This window comes from Suricata suricatta, chromosome 4, assembly GCF_006229205.1.
Source record: "Suricata suricatta isolate VVHF042 chromosome 4, meerkat_22Aug2017_6uvM2_HiC, whole genome shotgun sequence".
Taxonomy (NCBI): Eukaryota; Metazoa; Chordata; class Mammalia; order Carnivora; family Herpestidae; genus Suricata; species Suricata suricatta.
Window position 1 is genome coordinate 2235329 of NC_043703.1, and position 17582 is coordinate 2252910.

General features: G+C 62.5%; 2 protein-coding genes across 2 annotated transcripts in view; one reads left to right on the forward strand and one right to left on the reverse strand.

The window, feature by feature from the left end:
- CARS2 (cysteinyl-tRNA synthetase 2, mitochondrial) overlaps nt 1-10237 on the forward strand; it is a 27867-nt gene extending 17630 nt beyond the window's left edge. Inside the window, exons 8-15 of the mRNA XM_029938395.1 lie at nt 2137-2270; nt 4385-4452; nt 6004-6070; nt 6543-6681; nt 8130-8253; nt 8810-8908; nt 9687-9872; nt 10071-10237. Of these exons, the coding sequence (XP_029794255.1) occupies nt 2137-2270; nt 4385-4452; nt 6004-6070; nt 6543-6681; nt 8130-8253; nt 8810-8908; nt 9687-9872; nt 10071-10139 (886 nt within the window). The 3' untranslated portion in view covers nt 10140-10237. The remainder of the gene's footprint in view (nt 1-2136; nt 2271-4384; nt 4453-6003; nt 6071-6542; nt 6682-8129; nt 8254-8809; nt 8909-9686; nt 9873-10070) is intronic.
- Nucleotides 10238-11321: 1084 nt separating this feature from the next.
- Nucleotides 11322-17582, reverse strand: part of NAXD (NAD(P)HX dehydratase) — a 19431-nt gene continuing 13170 nt past the window's right edge. Inside the window, exons 7-11 of the mRNA XM_029938396.1 lie at nt 14191-14456; nt 13998-14102; nt 13500-13620; nt 13002-13122; nt 11322-12256 (exon numbers count right to left, since the gene is read on the reverse strand). Coding sequence (XP_029794256.1) covers nt 12106-12256; nt 13002-13122; nt 13500-13620; nt 13998-14102; nt 14191-14456 — 764 coding nt within the window. The 3' untranslated portion in view covers nt 11322-12105. The remainder of the gene's footprint in view (nt 12257-13001; nt 13123-13499; nt 13621-13997; nt 14103-14190; nt 14457-17582) is intronic.

Genomic DNA, 17582 nt, shown 5'->3' on the forward strand with positions numbered 1-17582 from the left:
AGACGGGGGAGGTGACAACAGTCATTCCTGGAGTGACTGTCGTGGACTCGGGCGGAAGCTGTAACAGGCTGAGAGAGTTCTGAAAGGAGTCCGTGGGTAAAACGCTACCAGACAGCGTCGCCTACAGGACAGGTCATTCTTGGATGGAAGAGTCCGTCGATGTGGCCAACTTCGTTGTCTTATTTTAAGACATCGCTGCGGCCGCCCGGCCTTCCTCAGCCGCGGCCCCGACGGGTCGGCAGCCACCACCGTCAGACAGGACCCTCCACCAGTGTAAAGGTCGCCAGCCACCGAGAGTTCCGGTGGTGGTTCACATTTTCCAGCACTAAGGCGTCTTCTCTTAGAGCGTGCGGCGTGCCGTGGACAGAACGCTGCCGCACACTTAGTCGACGGCGGTGCGGCGTGAGCATTTCTGTCCACCGGGAAACCAGAAGGTCCACTGACCCGCCTGCGGTGCTGGCGTCACTGCGGGGCCTGGAGCCCGGCCCGCGGGGTCTGCCTGTGACCCCTTCCCCCCTCAGCGCCGTGTCCCGGGAGCCGCCGGTCCTGACGCCCATCACCGTGCCCCAGCCTCTCGTGCTGGCCCCGCGGGCACACCGGTCAGTTAGCTGGGACCCGCAGGTGCACGTGGGTCCCGGTGTTTTGTTCTTAGAAACACCCACAGTGAACAGCCTCGCGCATTTACTTCCTGTTTGTGGAGGGGAGGGGCTCTTTAGTATCGTTAGGAACCCCCGATTTTCACACATTCGATGTGTTTCCCTTCATTGCAGACGTTAATTATAGTATGCAGTTTTAAAGATTAGAAACATAGGGGCGCCTGGGTGGCTCAGATGGTTGAGTGTCTGACTTCAGCTCAGGTCATGATCTCACGGCTCGTGAGTTCAAGCCCCGTGTCGGGCTCTGTGCTGACAGCTGGGAGCCTGGAGCTGCTTCAGATTCTGTGTCTCCCTCTCTCTCTGACCCTGCCCTGTTTATACTCTGATGTAGCTTTATTATTTTTTTAAGTAACGTCCACGCCCAACATGGGCCTCGAACTCACAACGTGAGCCGCAGAGCCCCAGAGCCGTTTAGCTTTGTGAAACCCTCAGGTCCTCAGCTTCGTTTCAGATCTGGGTGAGAACGAATCACTCGTTGTACATAAAACCCCTCCCGAGCCCGGCCCCGCCTGCCTCACACTCCCCGACACCCCGATTCTCTGAAGCCCGTCACCACAGCTGGACCAGAACGGGCTGGCGCGGGTTTGCCACCCCTGGCGTCTCTGGCCAGCGTGGTTCAGAACTGTCTGTTTCTAACCACAGCATGTGCACCTGCAGCCCCGCCGAGCTCCGGGGTGGGGAGGGGACAGGTGGCCGCAGCCGCCCGGAGGCCGCACTCCCCCGTGCTGACCGGGGCACCTGTGACTCAGCCTGGCCTGCAGGCGCTCTGTGGCCCCCAGCAGCCGGCTGGTTTTAGGGTGCCGTCTTGTGGGACGTGGTTTCCCGGAAACACACAGAATAGCATCAAAGCAGACATCTCCGCAGCTGAAATGCACTGCTTTGAATTCAGTTACCTTGTTATCTGTATGTCATCACTAAATAGTTACATTTTCAAAAGCCACTGCAAGAATTCTCGGGATTTTATAGTTCTCTTTTGTTAGTGTTGGAAAACCACTGAACTCTACCTATTGAAAGGAAGAAGAGATAATTTTATGTTTTTAAAAACCATATTATAGGGATACCTGGGGGGCTCAGTCGGTGAAGCGTCCGACTTCTGCTCAGGTCATGATCTCACGGTTCGTGAGTTCAAGCCCTGTGTCGGGCTCTGTGCTGACAGCTCAGAGCCTGGAGCCTGCTTCAGATTCTGTCTCCCTCTCTCTCTGACCCTCCCCTGTTCGTGCTCTGTCTCTCTCTCTCTCTCTCAAAAATAAGCATTAAAAAAAATTTTTTTTAAAAAACTGTGTCCAGAACAAAGAGAATTAAGCCTCTTTAGGACGTAAAAACAAAATTCCAGTTTCCCTTTTTTGCCTCAGTTCAGCTATCACGCACACTGATTTTACATGGAGATGCGTTGCTCCTGGCACCAAGGCGGGGAGGCCGCCGCTGGGCGGGGCTGGGGAGCACCGTGTGCCCTAAGTGCCCGCGCCACCCTGTCCCGCAGCTCGGTGTTTGGGAGCCGGCTGGACGTCCACTCAGGCGGGGCGGACCTGGCCTTCCCGCATCACGAGAACGAGATCGCCCAGTGCGAGGCCTTCCATCGATGCAGGCAGTGGGGAAATTACTTTCTGCATTCCGGTAAGTCGTGACTTCACCTTGCTGTGCTCTGCGTCCCTTCTGTGCGAATCGGTGAGACAGGAGCGAGTGGAAAGACTCGGGTCAGTCAGCAGGGAGGAAACTGCTCGCTCTCGGGTTTGCGTTGGAGCGCTGGGCGCGGACTCCCTGGGGCCGGACTGGAGCTCCGAGTGGGGCAGGGCCGCAGCGAGTGCAGAATGCTCTCCGTTGCCGGGAGGGAGGGCGCTCTGCCGTCCGACCACGAGGCCAGGCCTTGCCCACTCTGGTGTCGTGTCCGTAGCTGAGGCTGCTTGGCCCGACTGTGTCCACTGCCACGTTTCCCTCCTGCGTCTCTGCGGCACCAGGCCTGCTTCGGGCCGCCTTGAAGGGGTGCAGGGGCCGCAGCGGCGGGGCAGGTGAGCCCTGTCTGGGCTCTGGCTCCGGGACGGAACCCTATCTGCTGGCAGCGTGCGCCCTGACGGGCCCCCGGGAAGGGACAGGAGCCTGATGACCTGCATCCACCCGCAGCTCGCTGCTCGGGAGCCTCAGAAGTGCCCCTGGAGCCGGTGTAGCCCTCAGGGGCCCGCCCTTCACTTTCAGAACCTCGTGAAATAGCCCCTCCCCTGGGCCTGGGGACTCGGAGGAAGGCACATAGAGTGAGTGGCGCGGGGCCCGTTGGCAGGGCGCCTCCAAGGACTGAAGCGCCGTGTCCCATCCCGGGTCAGCTGTCGGGGGCCTGACGCCCCTGACACATCCTCGTCATGCTCTTGGTCACTTACAGCTGTCTCCTGCAGCCGTTAGCAAATGTGGCCCGGGGACCGGAAGGGGACGGTGCCCCCGCGCCCCCCAGGAGCTGTTACCGGGTGTGTGGGGCTCGCTCCTGGCGTGGAAACAGAATAGGGTCATTGTTGTGGTGTTATGACTTTCACACACCGCTAAGGCGCAGGCTCTCCGCCTCCGCGCGTCTCCGTCCCGGAGGGACACCTGTGCCCCCAACACCCAGGAGGACCAGCTCCTCTTCAGAGGTAGATGAACCAAAGATAAGTAGTTGGATGTGTTTCGTTTTCTAAATGTTAATTTTTTTAATGGGGGGGGGCACCTGGGTGGCTCAGTTGGTTGAGTGTCCGACTCTTGGTTTTGGCTCAGGTCAGGATCCCACGGTTTGTGGGATCAAGACCCGAGTTGGGTTCTGTGCTGAGAGAGCAGGTCCTGTTTGGGATTCATTCTCTGTCTCTCTGCCCTCACCCCAACGCAAATAAGAAGGAAAAACAATTTTAGTTAAAAAATAAGTCGATTTTTAGGTTTATTTATTTATAACCCCTATGCTGGACAAGGGGCCCGAGCTCCCGACTCTGCGATCAAGAGTCGCATCTCCCCAGCTGGGCCAGCCAGGCGCCGCGAATGCTTTTCATAGTCTGGTGGGTACAGGTCACGTGACCTTATGTTTGAGGGGAGTTTGGTGGGCAGGCACACTTTGGCCCGTTCTCAGAAGAGCTGGCCTTGGGGCACCCTTGTGCTCGAGGGCCTGTCAGAGGAGGCGGAGGCTCCCCCCCAGCCCCCCGGAAGGAAACCCTGTGAAAGCACAGGCTGAGGGGCTCCTGACCTGGCTGGGCGTCTTCCCGTCTCACACTTGCAGGGGTGAGAGGGTCCAGGGCCCTTGGTCCTGTGCCAACAGAGCACAGCGCAGAGTCTCACCAGTCATGCGCTGAGACCCTCAGCTCAGAACCCCCAAAACCAGCACACATTGCTTGGTATAGAGTCTGCCCTTCCCTGGGGTGAGGGGGCCTCAGGAGGGGAGGGGGCGGGCCTGGCCACCTCGAACAGGTGCAACTGTGGGTTCCCTCTTCCTGGGGGGCCCCAAGCCTGGGCAAAGGTCAGGGAAGGGGACCCCTGAGTGTGGGCAAGGGCCCTGGGAGGGGGACTGAGTGTGTGAAGGTCTGGGGAGACCCTGAGCGCAGGCAAAGGCCTGGGGGGTCACTGTCCACATGGGCGTAGGTACGTGCCTGCTGGGGAATGAGTGAGGTGGGCTGGCCTGAGGGAGGAGTTTCACAAAGAACCAGCTCCCTCCTCCTCCCCTTCCCCCTCCCCCTCCTCCCACTTCCAAACAAATTTCAGAACAAATCGCTGTTTTGTTTCAGGGCATTTGCATGTGAAAGGCAAAGAAGAAAAAATGTCCAAGTCGCTGAAAAACTACATCACTATTAAGGTAACTACACTGTCTGGAAGGCCACCGCCGCCGTAGGCGACCCCAGGTCTCTGACCCTGTGCTCCCCGCCCTTGTTGCTCCGCCAGACAGGCCTCTCCTGCCCCCCAGCTTCCTGTGCCCTCTGGTGGAGGAGGCATCTGGCATCTGAGGCCTGTCTGTCCTGGCGTCTGTCCTGGCGTCTGTCCTGGCGTCCCTCCCTGAGGTGACCGAGCGCCTCTCACCACCACAGACGGGCTTTGGTGAACTCGGGGCTGTTTTAACAACTCCTGCAGCAGGTTCTTGGGGCGCCTGCGGGCTCAGCTGTGTGAGCGGCCGACTTCGGATCAGGCCACGATCTCTCAGTTCCTGAGTTCGAGCCCCACGTCAGTCTTGTGCTGACAGCTCAGGGCCTGAGCCTGCTTCACATTCTGGGTCTTTGTCTCTCTCCCCCTCTGCCCCTCCCCTGCTCACATGCTGTCACTAGCCAGGGGCAGTGGAATGCTGAGAACATGAGCTGGAGCTTGGTGCTGGCCTCACTGCGGGGCCTCAGAGGATAGCCTGTGGGAGAGTGACCTGGCCTCTGCCCTTGGTCTGACCGTGACCTTGGCCCTGACCCTGACCCCGGCTTGTTTTGCTGTCCCGGCTGCTTCCACTCCTGGGACCCCCACCATCGTGGGGCCTGGAGCTCTGCCCGATCCGTCACCTGGCTGTGCCCATCCTCTGAGGACCCTGTCGTGGGAAGGGGGTCCCAAGGTCAACATCGTTGTGGGCTCGCTGGGTCAGTGCAGAGCAGGGGGCCTCGCCCACAGACGCGGTCTGACAGGCAGCGGTCTGACAGGCAACGTGCGGGGAGCGTGCGGACACTCCGGGCGAGAATGTTAGGGGAGCGTGCAGACACTCCGGGCGGGGAGCGTGCGAGCACTCTGGGCTGGAGCGTGAGAGCACTCTGGGCTGGAACGCGCGGGGAGCATGCGAACACTCTGGGTGGGAACGCGCAGGAAACGTACGGACTCTCCACCAGACCGGGCAAACACTCTGGGCGGGAACGCGCGGGGAGCGTGCGAGCACTCGGCGGGAGCGTGTGAGCACTCTGGGCGGGAGCATGCGAGCACTCCGGGCGGGAACGCGCGGGGAGCGTGCGAGCATTCTGGGCGGGAGCGTGCGAGCACTCTGGGCGGGAACGCGCGGGGAGCGTGCGAGCACTCTGGGCAGGAACGCGCGGGGAGCGTGCGAGCACTCTGGGCTGGAGCGTGAGAGCACTCTGGGCGGGAATGCGCGGGGAGCGTGCGAGCACTCCGGGCCGGAACGCGCGGGGAACGTGCACACACTCTAGGCAGGAACGCGCGGGGAACGTGCGAACACTCTGGGCGGGAACATGCGGAGAGCGTGCGGACACTCGGGGGGCGGAGAGGGGCGGGGAGCGTGCAGACACTCCGGGAGGGAATGCGCAGGGAGCGTGCGAGCACTCCAGGCGGGAACAAATCCAAGCCTCTGAGGCTTCGGAAGTGCCGCGGGCTCACGCGGTTGTCACGCACGTTACCATTCCCCGTTCCTCCGGGGTTTCTCCGCCAGGACTTCCTCCGGACGGCCTCCCCGGACGAATTCCGGCTCTTCTGCATGCGGACCGGCTACCGGTCAGGTGAGGCCGATGGGGGGACCAGCCCGGGGCCTGCGCACCAGACTCGGGCTGGGGAGGAAGCTGGGCCTCATCATTGTGGCCGCCCTCGTACCTGAGGGCCTGGGTTCCAAGTGCGAGCCCAGCTCTCAGCCGAAGATTCTGGAAGGCCGTGGGTGCAGTCAGCTCCCGCTCTCCTCTGCCTGGGTCCAGACAGGGGCTGCGTGCTCTCACTGTAACAGCTGGTCTGAGGGCCTGTCCTTTAACACCAGCCTGGGGTCCCCGCCACCAGCTGACCCCCACGCAGCAGGTCGGGGCCCCGGGACCTCCGGAGCTGCACGGTCCCCTCGGCCAGGTGTGCTAGGGGTGCTTCTCTGTGTCTCCCAGGCGGCAAGGCCGGGGCGGGGCGGACCCTCGCGGTCCAGGGGGCAGGGCAGTGGCGGTATTGTGTCACTTGCTTGGCTCTTGCCGCGAGGTGACCGTGTGTCCCCCTCAGCCGTGGACTACAGCGACGGCTCCGTGCTGGAGGCCAGACGCCTCCTCCAGGCAGCAGCAGCGTTCGTCGAGGACGCCCGGGCCTACGTGAAGGGGCAGCTGGTGTGTGGCCCCGTCAGGGAGGACGTGCTGCGGGAGAGGTAGGTGCCCCCCGGCAGCCGCCCCGAGGTGTGGGTGTGGCTGCAGAGAGGGTACCTCCGCAGGTGGAGGTCCTTGTGGGGAGGGGTGAGGATGCCCTCGGCGGCAGTGCAGGGGTGCTCCCCGTGTGCTGGTGAGTGACGCACAGAGTCCTGGGCACCTGCTCCATGCAGAGGGGGGTGGCCTTGATGGCTGGGCTCAGACCTGATCGGAGTCCGCCTGCACCGGCTCGTGCCCCGCCCCTCTGCCCCGCTGTCCTCCTCGGCGTCTGGGTCACAGGGCGTCTGGGTCACAGGGCAAACGAGGCGGAGTAGGGAGCAGGGGAGGTGGGGACCCCAGCCCTCCACATGGAAACAGTGGTCCCCGTTCTGCTGCTTTAAGTGGTTAAATGTGTTCTGAAGACCAGGGATCGACATCAGAGATGGCGAGGGGCTGGAAAGATCCAGGAAGCTCTGGAAATGCTTGTCTGGTTAAAGGAGTGCTGGGACAGGCAGGGCAGGGGCCTGGTGTCAGCGGTCGTCTGGACGGCGGGTACAAGGGGCGGGCGCCCCTCTTTGCCTTGGGCGCTCCTCGCCACCAGGCCTAGTGGAGGGGAGGTCGAGGCCGTTGGGTGCTCGGGAGCCCGGGTTGACAGAGAGCCCTGCCTGTGGCCTTTCCCTCCCTCCCTGGTCCCTTGGGGCCAGGCTGGACAGCAGCCACTGCCACCACCCAGGGCCACAGACCCACCAGAGGGGCGAGAGGCGAGGACTCTGCCCCCCAGCTCATGCTGCTTACAAGGCCAGAGGGGTCCTGGGGCTCCACCTGCTTGGAAGTCGGGGAGTCACAGGGAGTGGGGTGAGGTCCAGGATCAGCGGACAGCGAGGAGCCTGTCTTGCAGACAGAGCTCCAGTGTGCGAGGTGGCAGGTGTGCAGGAGTGGGGAGGGCCTTCTGTCCCGGAGACGGGGCCCAATGGCAGGGGTGTGGCAGCAAAGGGACAGAGGTGGAGAATGCAGCCAGGTGTGGGCAGCAGGACGCACTCTGCGCCTGGGGGGCTGGGTCCTAGGGGCCACCGCATCCCAGAGGCCCTGACTGGCTGCCCACAGGCAGGCGCAGCTTACAGGGTGGGGGCAGGGCGCGAGCTGCTGTGGCCCGCGGGGACTGCCCGGCCCTGGGGCCACCCTCTCTGAGGACCTGGTGTCCTGCCTGCGGGCTCCCACAGAGGGCAGCTGACCTCATGCTGTCCTTCCCTCCGAGCCTGCCCAGGCCACCTGTGCATAACACAAGCCAAAAGCGGCCGGGCCTGGCAGGACACTGCTTCTCACCACCGCGTTCTTAAACCCTTCACAGATGCCCGCCTGCACAGGGGGTTCAAACCCGGGTCTGACAGGCTTTCTCCCTCTGGATTCTGGGGTCATGTGGTGATCCTAGGCTGACTCTACCCCGTACTGAGGACGCCCGTTTCTCCCCAAGGCTCCGCCACACCAGGGAGGCGGTGAAGGCTGCGCTGGCGGACGACTTTGACACGCCCGCCGCGGTGGACGCGGTCATGGCCCTCATCCACCGCGGGAATGCCCAGCTGCGGGAGCGCACCCAGGTAGTCGCGGGCCACAGCGGGCGCCCCCTCGGCGGGAAGCAGGGACGCCACCTCCCTGGGGCACGCTGGTCCCCCCAGGCCTCCCCTGACTTGCAGGAGCTGCTTCGTCCTGCACAGGCCCTGCCCTCCCGGACGGACTGGCAGTATCATGTTTGCTAATACGCAGGGGAGTCGGGGTTTGTTGGGATCCCGACTGTGCCCGCCCAGCCTGACCTTCTCTGAACCTTGGCACCAACCGCATCAGTGAGGCGCTGTCCCCGTGAGCCAGTGACCTCCTAGAGCCCCCCCCTGCAGACAGCATCACACTGGGGTTTGATTTCATCATCCGACTCTGGGGACACCAGCAGTGGGACCCTCACAGGCCCCCACGTTACAGAAAGGCAGACTGAGGCGCAGGGTTATGTGGCTTCCCCCAGTCGTGCGGCGGGCGGGCAGCTCCGGGGCTGGGCCAGTGTCTTCCCTGCACGGGGCCCTGAGGTCGGGGCTGGCAGCGACCTGCCAGGCTCTGCCACATGACTGTGCCTGTAAAGCACCGCTCTTGGGTGGTCTGTCCCAGGAGCCCAGCGGTCCCAGGAGTGCGGCTGTGTTCGGCGCCATCGTGTCCTACGTCCAGCACTTCTTCGAGACCGTCGGCATCTCTCTGGCAGACAGACAGGTACCCCCTTCCCTCTTCGGGCCTCACTCGCAGGACCAGGACTGTGCAGGAACAGCCACGCTTTCCCCTTGTAAATGTTCGTTTTGGTGGATAGTGTGAACTTATTTACGTGCTTAAAACACATTCTTTACAAGGGGAAGAGGCTTAGACCTGGTCTCCTCCTGCCGGAAGCTGCGGGCGACCCCACGTGGAACCAGCAGCCCACAGGCCACCACTGTGGCTTCTGCACGCGTGGGCTTGGGTAGTGTTGACTTTGAAAGAACGCAGTTAGGTACACACAGGACGTTTGTCCCTTGGGGGTCCCGGCCCTCGCTTCCTCCTGCAGCGGCGGACACCGACTCCCGCTCGGGCTCACGTTTCTGTAGAAATCTTGTCTTTTATTGTGGAAACAGTAACTGGGAACAGGGGAGGAGCGGGAAGCTTGACCCCCGAGCTGTAGGACGTGTCATTCCACACATGTAAACACAGTGGCCAGGAACCCTTCCCCGTAAGGAGAGTCCCATCGGGGGGAGAGGACATCTGGCAGCTTCAGATCCAAGTGACCCGCTGAAATTGGGGGGGCCTGTGTGCAAGCCACGTGTCAGTTTTGAGCGTTTGGTTCAAGGGAGCAGATCTGGTTTCGTTAGTTGGTATGGCACAGACCTCCCGACTGGTCACCAGCACGTCTGTGCACTCGCGGCCCCTGGCCTGGGTGGCCCAGGCATACAGGCCAGGGGCCCAGCCCCGGGAGGGCGCGCACCCCCAGCGGGCCGTGCTGACCAGGCTCCCCTGGGTGCAGCACGCTTGCGGGGACGGCAGCCAGGCAGCACTGCACAGCGTGGTGGAGGAGCTGGTCCGCTTCCGGCTCAAGGTCCGGCAGTTCGCACTGGCCGGCGGCGCGGCCACCAGGGAGGCCCGGCAGCCCCTGCTGGAGGCATGTGACGCTGTGCGCCAGGACCTCGCCGCCCACGGCATCAGCATCAAGGTGAGTCCCCGTGCTCGGCCCCAGGTGACCCAGGCGGGTACACGCAGATGCCCCGGGGTCCACGCTGCTCGTGAGCAGAGAGCCCCGCCCCCCACCCCAGTGACCTGAGGGACCCAGGGACTATGTACCAGGGAGGGGCCCCCATGGCTGAGGACAGACACAGGAGCAGGCCCTCCTCCCCTCCCCACCCCCCCGCAGGACAGGAGCGGCACGTCCACGTGGGAGCTGCGGGGTCCCAGGAGCGGAGACCCTGGACCAGGGAGCTGAGGCCTCCCCCACTCGGCTCTGTGGGCCTCGGTCACGGTAAAGGCTTTACATTAAAGTTTCCCGTCACGGCTGTTCAGTGAACACGACAGTAAATCACAGTGATCTGTGTGCCTGACTCTTCACGGCGCCGACAGACACGGGTGGTTCTCCCAGAACCACCTGGCAACACCGGTCCTTGATGTTCCCTGTGCCGTGGGGTCACACCACGGGGACCCCCGACCTCAGGACGCAGGTCTCCCAGGATGGACTGGCCCTGGGCGGTGCTGAGCTAGGGTGAGGCCCTGATGGGGACACTTTCCTACAAGTGCGGGTCCGCCCCTCCCGCTTCTCATCACACAAGTAAGGTGCTCGGCGTGGAAAACAACGCTGCCAGTGGCCACCTCACACTGCATTTCACCTCTTCGACCCTGGTTCCCGCGTGCCAGCCCTGTGGCCCGTGAGCAGACAGGCTCGGGCTGTGTGCCAGGGGCCAGTTCTGGAAGAGTCCAATGCCAGGGCGAGAGCAAGACAGGTATGAGCGCGGGACGTGACGGCCATTGTCACGACTGGGTGCATGGTCTCCCCCGCTCTCAGGCCCCCTGTGCTCCCATACTGGCGAGCGGGCATCTCCTGGGCCAGCGGGGGCCGCAGGTGAGCACGCACCGGGCACGGTGCCCGACAGCTTGGTGAGGCTCGGGGCCCCATTCACTTCGCCCTGACCCCAGCGGGCACCCGTGTCCCATCCCACAGGAAGGGAGACCCGTTCATCAGTAGACTCGCCTACAGGGGCCCAGCTCGTGCCAGGACCCCCGGCAGGTAGGCCCCTACAAGGATACCAGACCCCCGGGGGTCGCACTGTCCCGACGACCCAACTCGGCCCCCCAGACGTGCTGAGTTGCCAGCTCGCTCTCAGGAGAAGCAGCTCCTGAGCCGCAAGTGCATACGGGTTTGTAAAAGCTCAAGAAAGCAGTTAGTTTTTCTAACAGCCACTTGCTCCTTGGTTTTGAGCGAGGGTGTTTGTTCGTCCAGAGGAAATACCTCAAAGCCGCTCCCGTGGCGGCTACAGTTGATTTTCTGCAAAAGGAAAGGCCGGGCGCATTTCTGCATTGGTGGACACCAGTGAGAACCCGAAATGACAGACTTGACCTTGGGGGAGCTGAAAGGCATCTACTGACGACGTGAGAAAGGAAAACAAACCCTGCATTGAAATAAACCAGATTTGCCTTTTAATAGTTACCAGGATTTAGATATAATTCCCCCAAAGACAGTGACGTTTCTAAAGTTACACCTGAAACAAGGGGACAGTTTTCAAGAAATAAGTTTTAAAGGATCCATGTGAGGTCCGAGGTCACACGGCATCACCCCAAGCAGGGCCAACACCTTTTGAAGGAACCACGGGCCATGAGCCGCTGCCCAGACCTCCCCTCTGGACGGGACCCTGCTCCTGAGCACACACCAGCTCCAAGCAGGGGCCCCCGCACACTCATGGGACACGTCAGGGCCCCACCCACACGCTCAGGGTCGTGTCCTCCGAAAACCAAACACTGAAATCCTTCAACCAATTAACGCTTCTCTGCCAGGTTCCAACCGAATTGCTGTTTAAAAAGCAAACATGAGCGAGACCATGAGGGCCACTCGCCCAGTGGGCCTCGAGGCTAAAAAGCACAGCTCATCACTGTGCCGGTGTCTGGACAAAACCGATGGGACCCCGTGTGGGGACACATGACTCGGGGAGGAGAGCGAGTCCCCACAGCGGCTCGGGCCGTGCGCATCTCTTCACTCTCTCTCCATCCCTGCTGAGCAGCGGCCAGGAAAGTTCAGGAATCCTGTTCAGTGTCCCCTAACACCTCCAGCTACACATTTAAGCCAAAAATCAACACGTGGATCACGCTGCTCTTGTACCCTGAGGACGGGGACATGTGACGAGGCTCCTGTGACAAAGGCAGCGTCCCCATCCATGGCACCGCCAGCTTCCCGCGGCCTGGGCTCAGGGTTCAAAGAGTCTGCGGAAGGCAGGCCCGACCTCCGCGATCATGTCACTGGTGGTGGTGGAGCGGCCGTGCTTCTCGAAGGCCTGGCGGCTGCACTGGCGGGTGAGAGCGCATGCACCCAGGGCGGCCAGGAGCAGGGGGCTGGACCTGGGGGGGTGGGTGTCAGACAGACTCTGCTTTCCCTCCCACAGTCCCCGACCCCCAGGCAGGTCCAAGCCTGCTGGCCTGAGGCAGAAGGCGACTTTGCGGCCAGGGACACCGACCTGCCTGGACACAAACCCACCCCGGAGAGACCCGGGCTTCCCCCCACAAAGCGTGGTGTAGTGTGCCCTCGGTGCCAGGGTGTGAGGACCACCGGACACCCTAGGACGTGGGTTCGCGGCCCCGTCACCAGCCCGCCATGCAGCACCCAGATGGCCTCTGCCCCCCAGCAGTGCCACCACCCTGCAGGGCCGTGTGGCTTCACGGGTGGTGGGGGGTCCTCCAGACCCGGGCTGACCCAGCCCGTGTGGAGGAGAGGACGTGGGCCCCGGAGGGGGGGACCCGCCTGGGCCCACGGCTCTGACCGGTTACATGAGCCCAGCCTGCGGCTCCCAGTCCTGCCTCGGCGGGGACACTCCAGTCTTTCGGGACAGCGGGCACAGCCAGGCCACCTCGCACCCCCCAGAACAGGGCCCCGAGCCGGGCTGCGCGCGGGACTGAGCGGGGAGCTCTGTGCACTCCTGACGCCCCGGAGCCACGGGCGCCGAGCAGCAAGGCAGGCTTGGACCGTGCAGGGAGCAGGGGCCGCCCGGGGACCGCCTGCCCTGGGGTGGCCCCCACGCCGTTCCAAGGGGCTACTTATCCCACAGCCGAAACGTCCGAGGTGGACGAGGAAGAGGAGGCCACCTACCCGTTTGTCTTCTCGGGCCCGGCGAGCAGCGCCCAGTGCACCAGGACGCCCAGGGCGCCCGCCAGCAGGTCCCCCTGACCGCCGCACCTGCGGCCGCTGCCCTCGTGGGCGCACTCGAGCACTGCGGGGCAGGAGGGATGGGCGTCAGAGCGGGCGGGCCTGTGCCCGGGGCGCCTCCCTGGGTCAGCTGCAGCCCCCCACCAGCTCCTGACAAGGCTCCTGACAAGGTCTGTGTTTCACAGGAGAGCGAAGCCAGGCCGGCCAAGAGCCATGGGGGGTGGGGGCTGGGACCCATCAGAGGCGAGCCAGAAACGCGGGGTGGCCAGCCGCCCCTGCCGACGGGACCGGGTCCCCCCACCCACACCCGGCACCAGGGAGGGTGAACGCTGTGCATGCAGTCCCCTTTGCAAAACAAGAGTAAAACCAAGCTCATGGGGAGGAGGTCCCTCTGTGGGAGCATGAGGGGCCACGCGGGCTGACAGGCACAGGGCTACCCACCGTGCTGGCCGTCAGAGAGCACGTCCTGCTCCCCTTTCTGGACCACGGTCACGTTCCCCAGGGCCTGGCTGAGTCTCCGCACGGCTTCGCGGCGATCAGTGCCATCCACGGGGCCCCTGAGCTGCGAGGTGGGGACACCACGCACACGGCCGTCAGCGGACGCAGCGCCGCTGCTGCCCTGGCCTGTCAGAGGAGGGGCCTGCCCGCGGCAGACCGTCCAAGGTGCACAGAAGTGACACGGGTCCGAGCGCCAATGCGCTAGCATTTTCGGGGTGCTCATCTGTTGTGTTATTTCATCCTCACAGACCCTACGCATTCCCCCCCAACCCCCGACATGCCCGACCCACCAGGACTGAACAGCACCGTTAGCGTGGGGGACACGCAGCTGCACACTGGCCGACCGCAGGGAGAGGTGGGGGCGGGCACGGGGGCACACTCACACCCGTCTCAGGAGGGGGCACACCCTATCCCCGGGGGGGGGGGGGTCAGCGAACTCACCACGGCCTCGGAGAGCCTGTGGAACTCCACGTGGTTGGGGGTGAGCACGGCCCTGCGGTAGCCGTGGACGAGGGCGGGGTGCTGAGCGAGGAGCCACAGCCCGTCCTGCGGACAAGCACGGGCGTTTACCACACGGCACCGGCACCGGGCGCCTGGCTGGGAGAGGGGGCGGGGCAGGAGAGGCCACACTCACTGCATCGATGACGACGGGGACGTCCCTGGCCCTGGAAGCCTCTAAAATGCCCTGCGAGAGAAGGGAGCCATGCTGAGCGACAAGCCGGCAGCCTCCGCGGAATGATGAGAACAAGCAGGCGGTTCCGGACAAACTGGACCCCAGGTCACCGACCAATAACAGAACAGACCCCCTGACCTGACCGCGGCCCCTCTGCCAGGGGCCCTGGCAGCTCCGCACACAAGAGGCTGCGGGAGGCAGGTGCCCGGGGCGGGGCGGGGCCAGCCCTCAGGCGGACCCCAAACCAGAGTCTCCCTCTCCTGCCAGCATGGGTTCTGATGCAGATTGTCTAACACTCTGTGCTTAAATTAAGTGACCACGGGGAGCCACGGTGGCCCAGTCGGTTAAGCATCCAACTCTACTTCGGCTCAGGTCATGATGCCAGGGTGGGATGGAGCCCCCGGAGGGCTCTGCGCAGACAGCAGGGAGCCTGCTTGGGTGCTCTCTCCCCTCCCCTGCTCTCACTTGTGCCTGGGCTTTCTCTCTTGCTCAAAATAAGCAAACTTTAAAAATAGAAAGTAAGTGGTGATATAATCAGTGAATCACCCCTCTCTGACAAGGTTATACTCAGTCTCCAACGTTTTCTAGTAAATATCTGTCCATAATCAACATAGATACGGTTGCTTAGTGCCAAGAACCGGTATTTTACGAGATCCTGTGGGGCGAGAGCCCTCGAAGAAAACGTTAAGAGAGCGATGAAATGAGAGTGGTCCCCGCGCAGTGGACAGGCGGCCGCAGCGCCGAGGGAGAGAGCTGATAACGCGACCGCGCTCGTGTCCGTGCGCACCCCACAGCAGTGTCCCCACAGGGCGGAGGGACAGCAGTGGACGAGCCCCCACGCAGGTCAGAGGAGGCTGAGCAGCTCCGGGTCCTGTAGAAAGACGCTGCGCAAACACACCAGCAGGGGGCGCCGGGGGCTCAGTGGGTTTAAAACTAGTGAACCAGGAGCACTCCCCAGTGGGGGGACGGGGCTTCGGGAGGAGGGACGGCGCCCCCAGAGCAGAGTCCCGGCCGGGGCGGTGCTCCAGCAGAGGGAACAGCCCTAAGCACACCTTGCAGACGTCCACCCTGAAGGAGACGCCCAGGACGTCACTCCTGTCAGGAAAACGCTACCAACAGCCTCCATGAACTAGATGAACATGGCAATGGTGACGCAGACACGCACAGTCCTGAGGAACACACGCGTCCTGCCAGGAGGAGGAGTCTGGGGCTTCGCCTTAAAGAAGCACGACGTACAGACTTCGTCAATAGTAGGCGGCTAGTCAGGAGCCTACGTTCTAGGCCCAGAAAGTTCTGGTCCAAAACCAGCCCATGAACTGGAAGACTTCCTACCGTCCGACGGCAACACCCCGACGCTGACCTGAACCCCCTACACCGTCCCCGCCAGAGTCCCGGCTGCCTGGCCTTCTGCAACCGCCACGCAGGTCCCAGACCCCTGTGAGAGTGCAGGCGGCCCGGAAATGAACAAAGCTGGAGAGGGGCGCCTGGGGGCTCCGTCGGTTAGGTGACTTCGGCTCAGGTCATGATCTCACGGTTTGTGGGTTCGAGCCCCGCATCAGGCTCTGTGCTGACCGCTCAGAGCCTGGAGCCTGCTTCAGGTTCTGTGTCTCCCTCTCTCTGCCCCTCCCCCACTCACGCGGTCTTTCTTACAAACAAACAAACATTAAAAAAAGAAAAAGCTGGAGAGATGGTACTTTCCAATTTCAAAACTTGCCCCACAGCCACGCTCATCAGGACTGTGAGGCCCCGGCACGAGGACAGCTGTCCCCGCAGACTAACAGAACCCGGAGCCCGGATACAAGCCCTCGGTCCGCTGGCCTCCCGCAGGGACGCCCACACAGCTCCCTCGAGGCAAGGGCGGCCGGAGCTGAGTCCACAGGCCTCAGACGGTGCGCGGACTGCTTCCTAGTCGGGAGCCGCCGAGGTTTCTGGCTGCCTCGGGCAAGGATATTCGCTCTCCAGGGAGTGAACCAGTAAACAGGATCCACATCTGGAGGCTAGGAGTGTGCATTTCCTGGTCCAGATTTTTGGCGTCTGTCATGCTGGGCCAGACGTAGAGTGGCCAAGCCAAGGTGCACAAAAGATCAAGCCGCATTTTGGATTACTCAGCACTAGCTCCCCCTCCCCAGCACTGCAGAGGCAAGTCTGGGCGCTTCTTTTGATATGCATTTGACTCTGTTACCTGGCAACCGACCCGGGACCATATATGAAATAAGAGTGTTTTCTGGGGGCAGAGGAAGGAGAGGAAGAATGAAGCAGCTAGAGGCTTGATCGGAAACCGTGTGCTGTCTTCACTCTCTGCGCTCCCCTCTCCTGCCCTGTTTTCTCTCCCTCCCTCAGGAAAAGAACCCGCGAGGATTTTCCACGACACTTCCTCACACCGGACATAAAACTAACTCAAAATGGACCGCAGACCTAAACATCAGAGTCAAAAACAATCACGCTCTTAAAAGGCAGGACTTGATCAGAATTAAAAATGTGTGTGCGAGAGAAAAAAACAAAAATCGGCAGCAAACAGGAGTTCCTCACAAGGGGGACAGAGTGATCACAAAACCTGCAACACAGACTCGCGGCGGCGCTACTGGTGGCAGCCCGAGCCAGAGCCACCTGGTCGTCCATCAAGTGACGGATGCGGGGGATAAACCCAACGCGGTCCCTCCACACAAGGGAACGTCCAACGGCAAGGAAAGGAGTGGAGCCCTGGGCCACAGCGCTCACAGACGAACCGAAGTGCTGCGTGACCACGGCTGGTCGCAAAGGCCGTGCAGCCTGACACTGCAGCTGGGAAAGGCCCTGAACGGCAGAGCCGCAGACCACCGCTCCTGACACCTCGCCCTGGGGGGCAGGACCCCAACACGTGAGCCTGGGGGGACACACCGCCCGCGCCCGCACAGCTCTACCGGGAAGCGGCAGCTGCAGGGAGGCCGAATCCACGCCAACTGCACAGGCAGGTCTCCACGGCACGTGAGCAAGAAACGTGGCCACGACTTGATCATCGGGACGGGCAGCGCGAGAGGAGGGGGAGAAAGAGGCCAGAGACTGCAGTGAGCCCCGCTCCGTTGTGGGGCCCGACTGGCTGGTAGGTCACGAAAGGTCAAGAGTCCCATCATCCTCTGGGCGCCTGGCTGGCTCAGTCGGTTAGGCATCTGACTGCGGCTCAGGACAGATCTCACAGTTCGTGGGTTCGATCCCCGTGTCGGGCTCTGTGCTGACAGCTCACAGCCTGGAGCCTATCTTCAGATTTTATGTCTCTCTCTCTGCCCCTCCCCTGCTCACTCGGGTTCTCTCTCTCTCTCAAAAATAAACAAAACAGTAAAAAAACCAAAAGAATCCCATCATCCTGAGGGTCATCG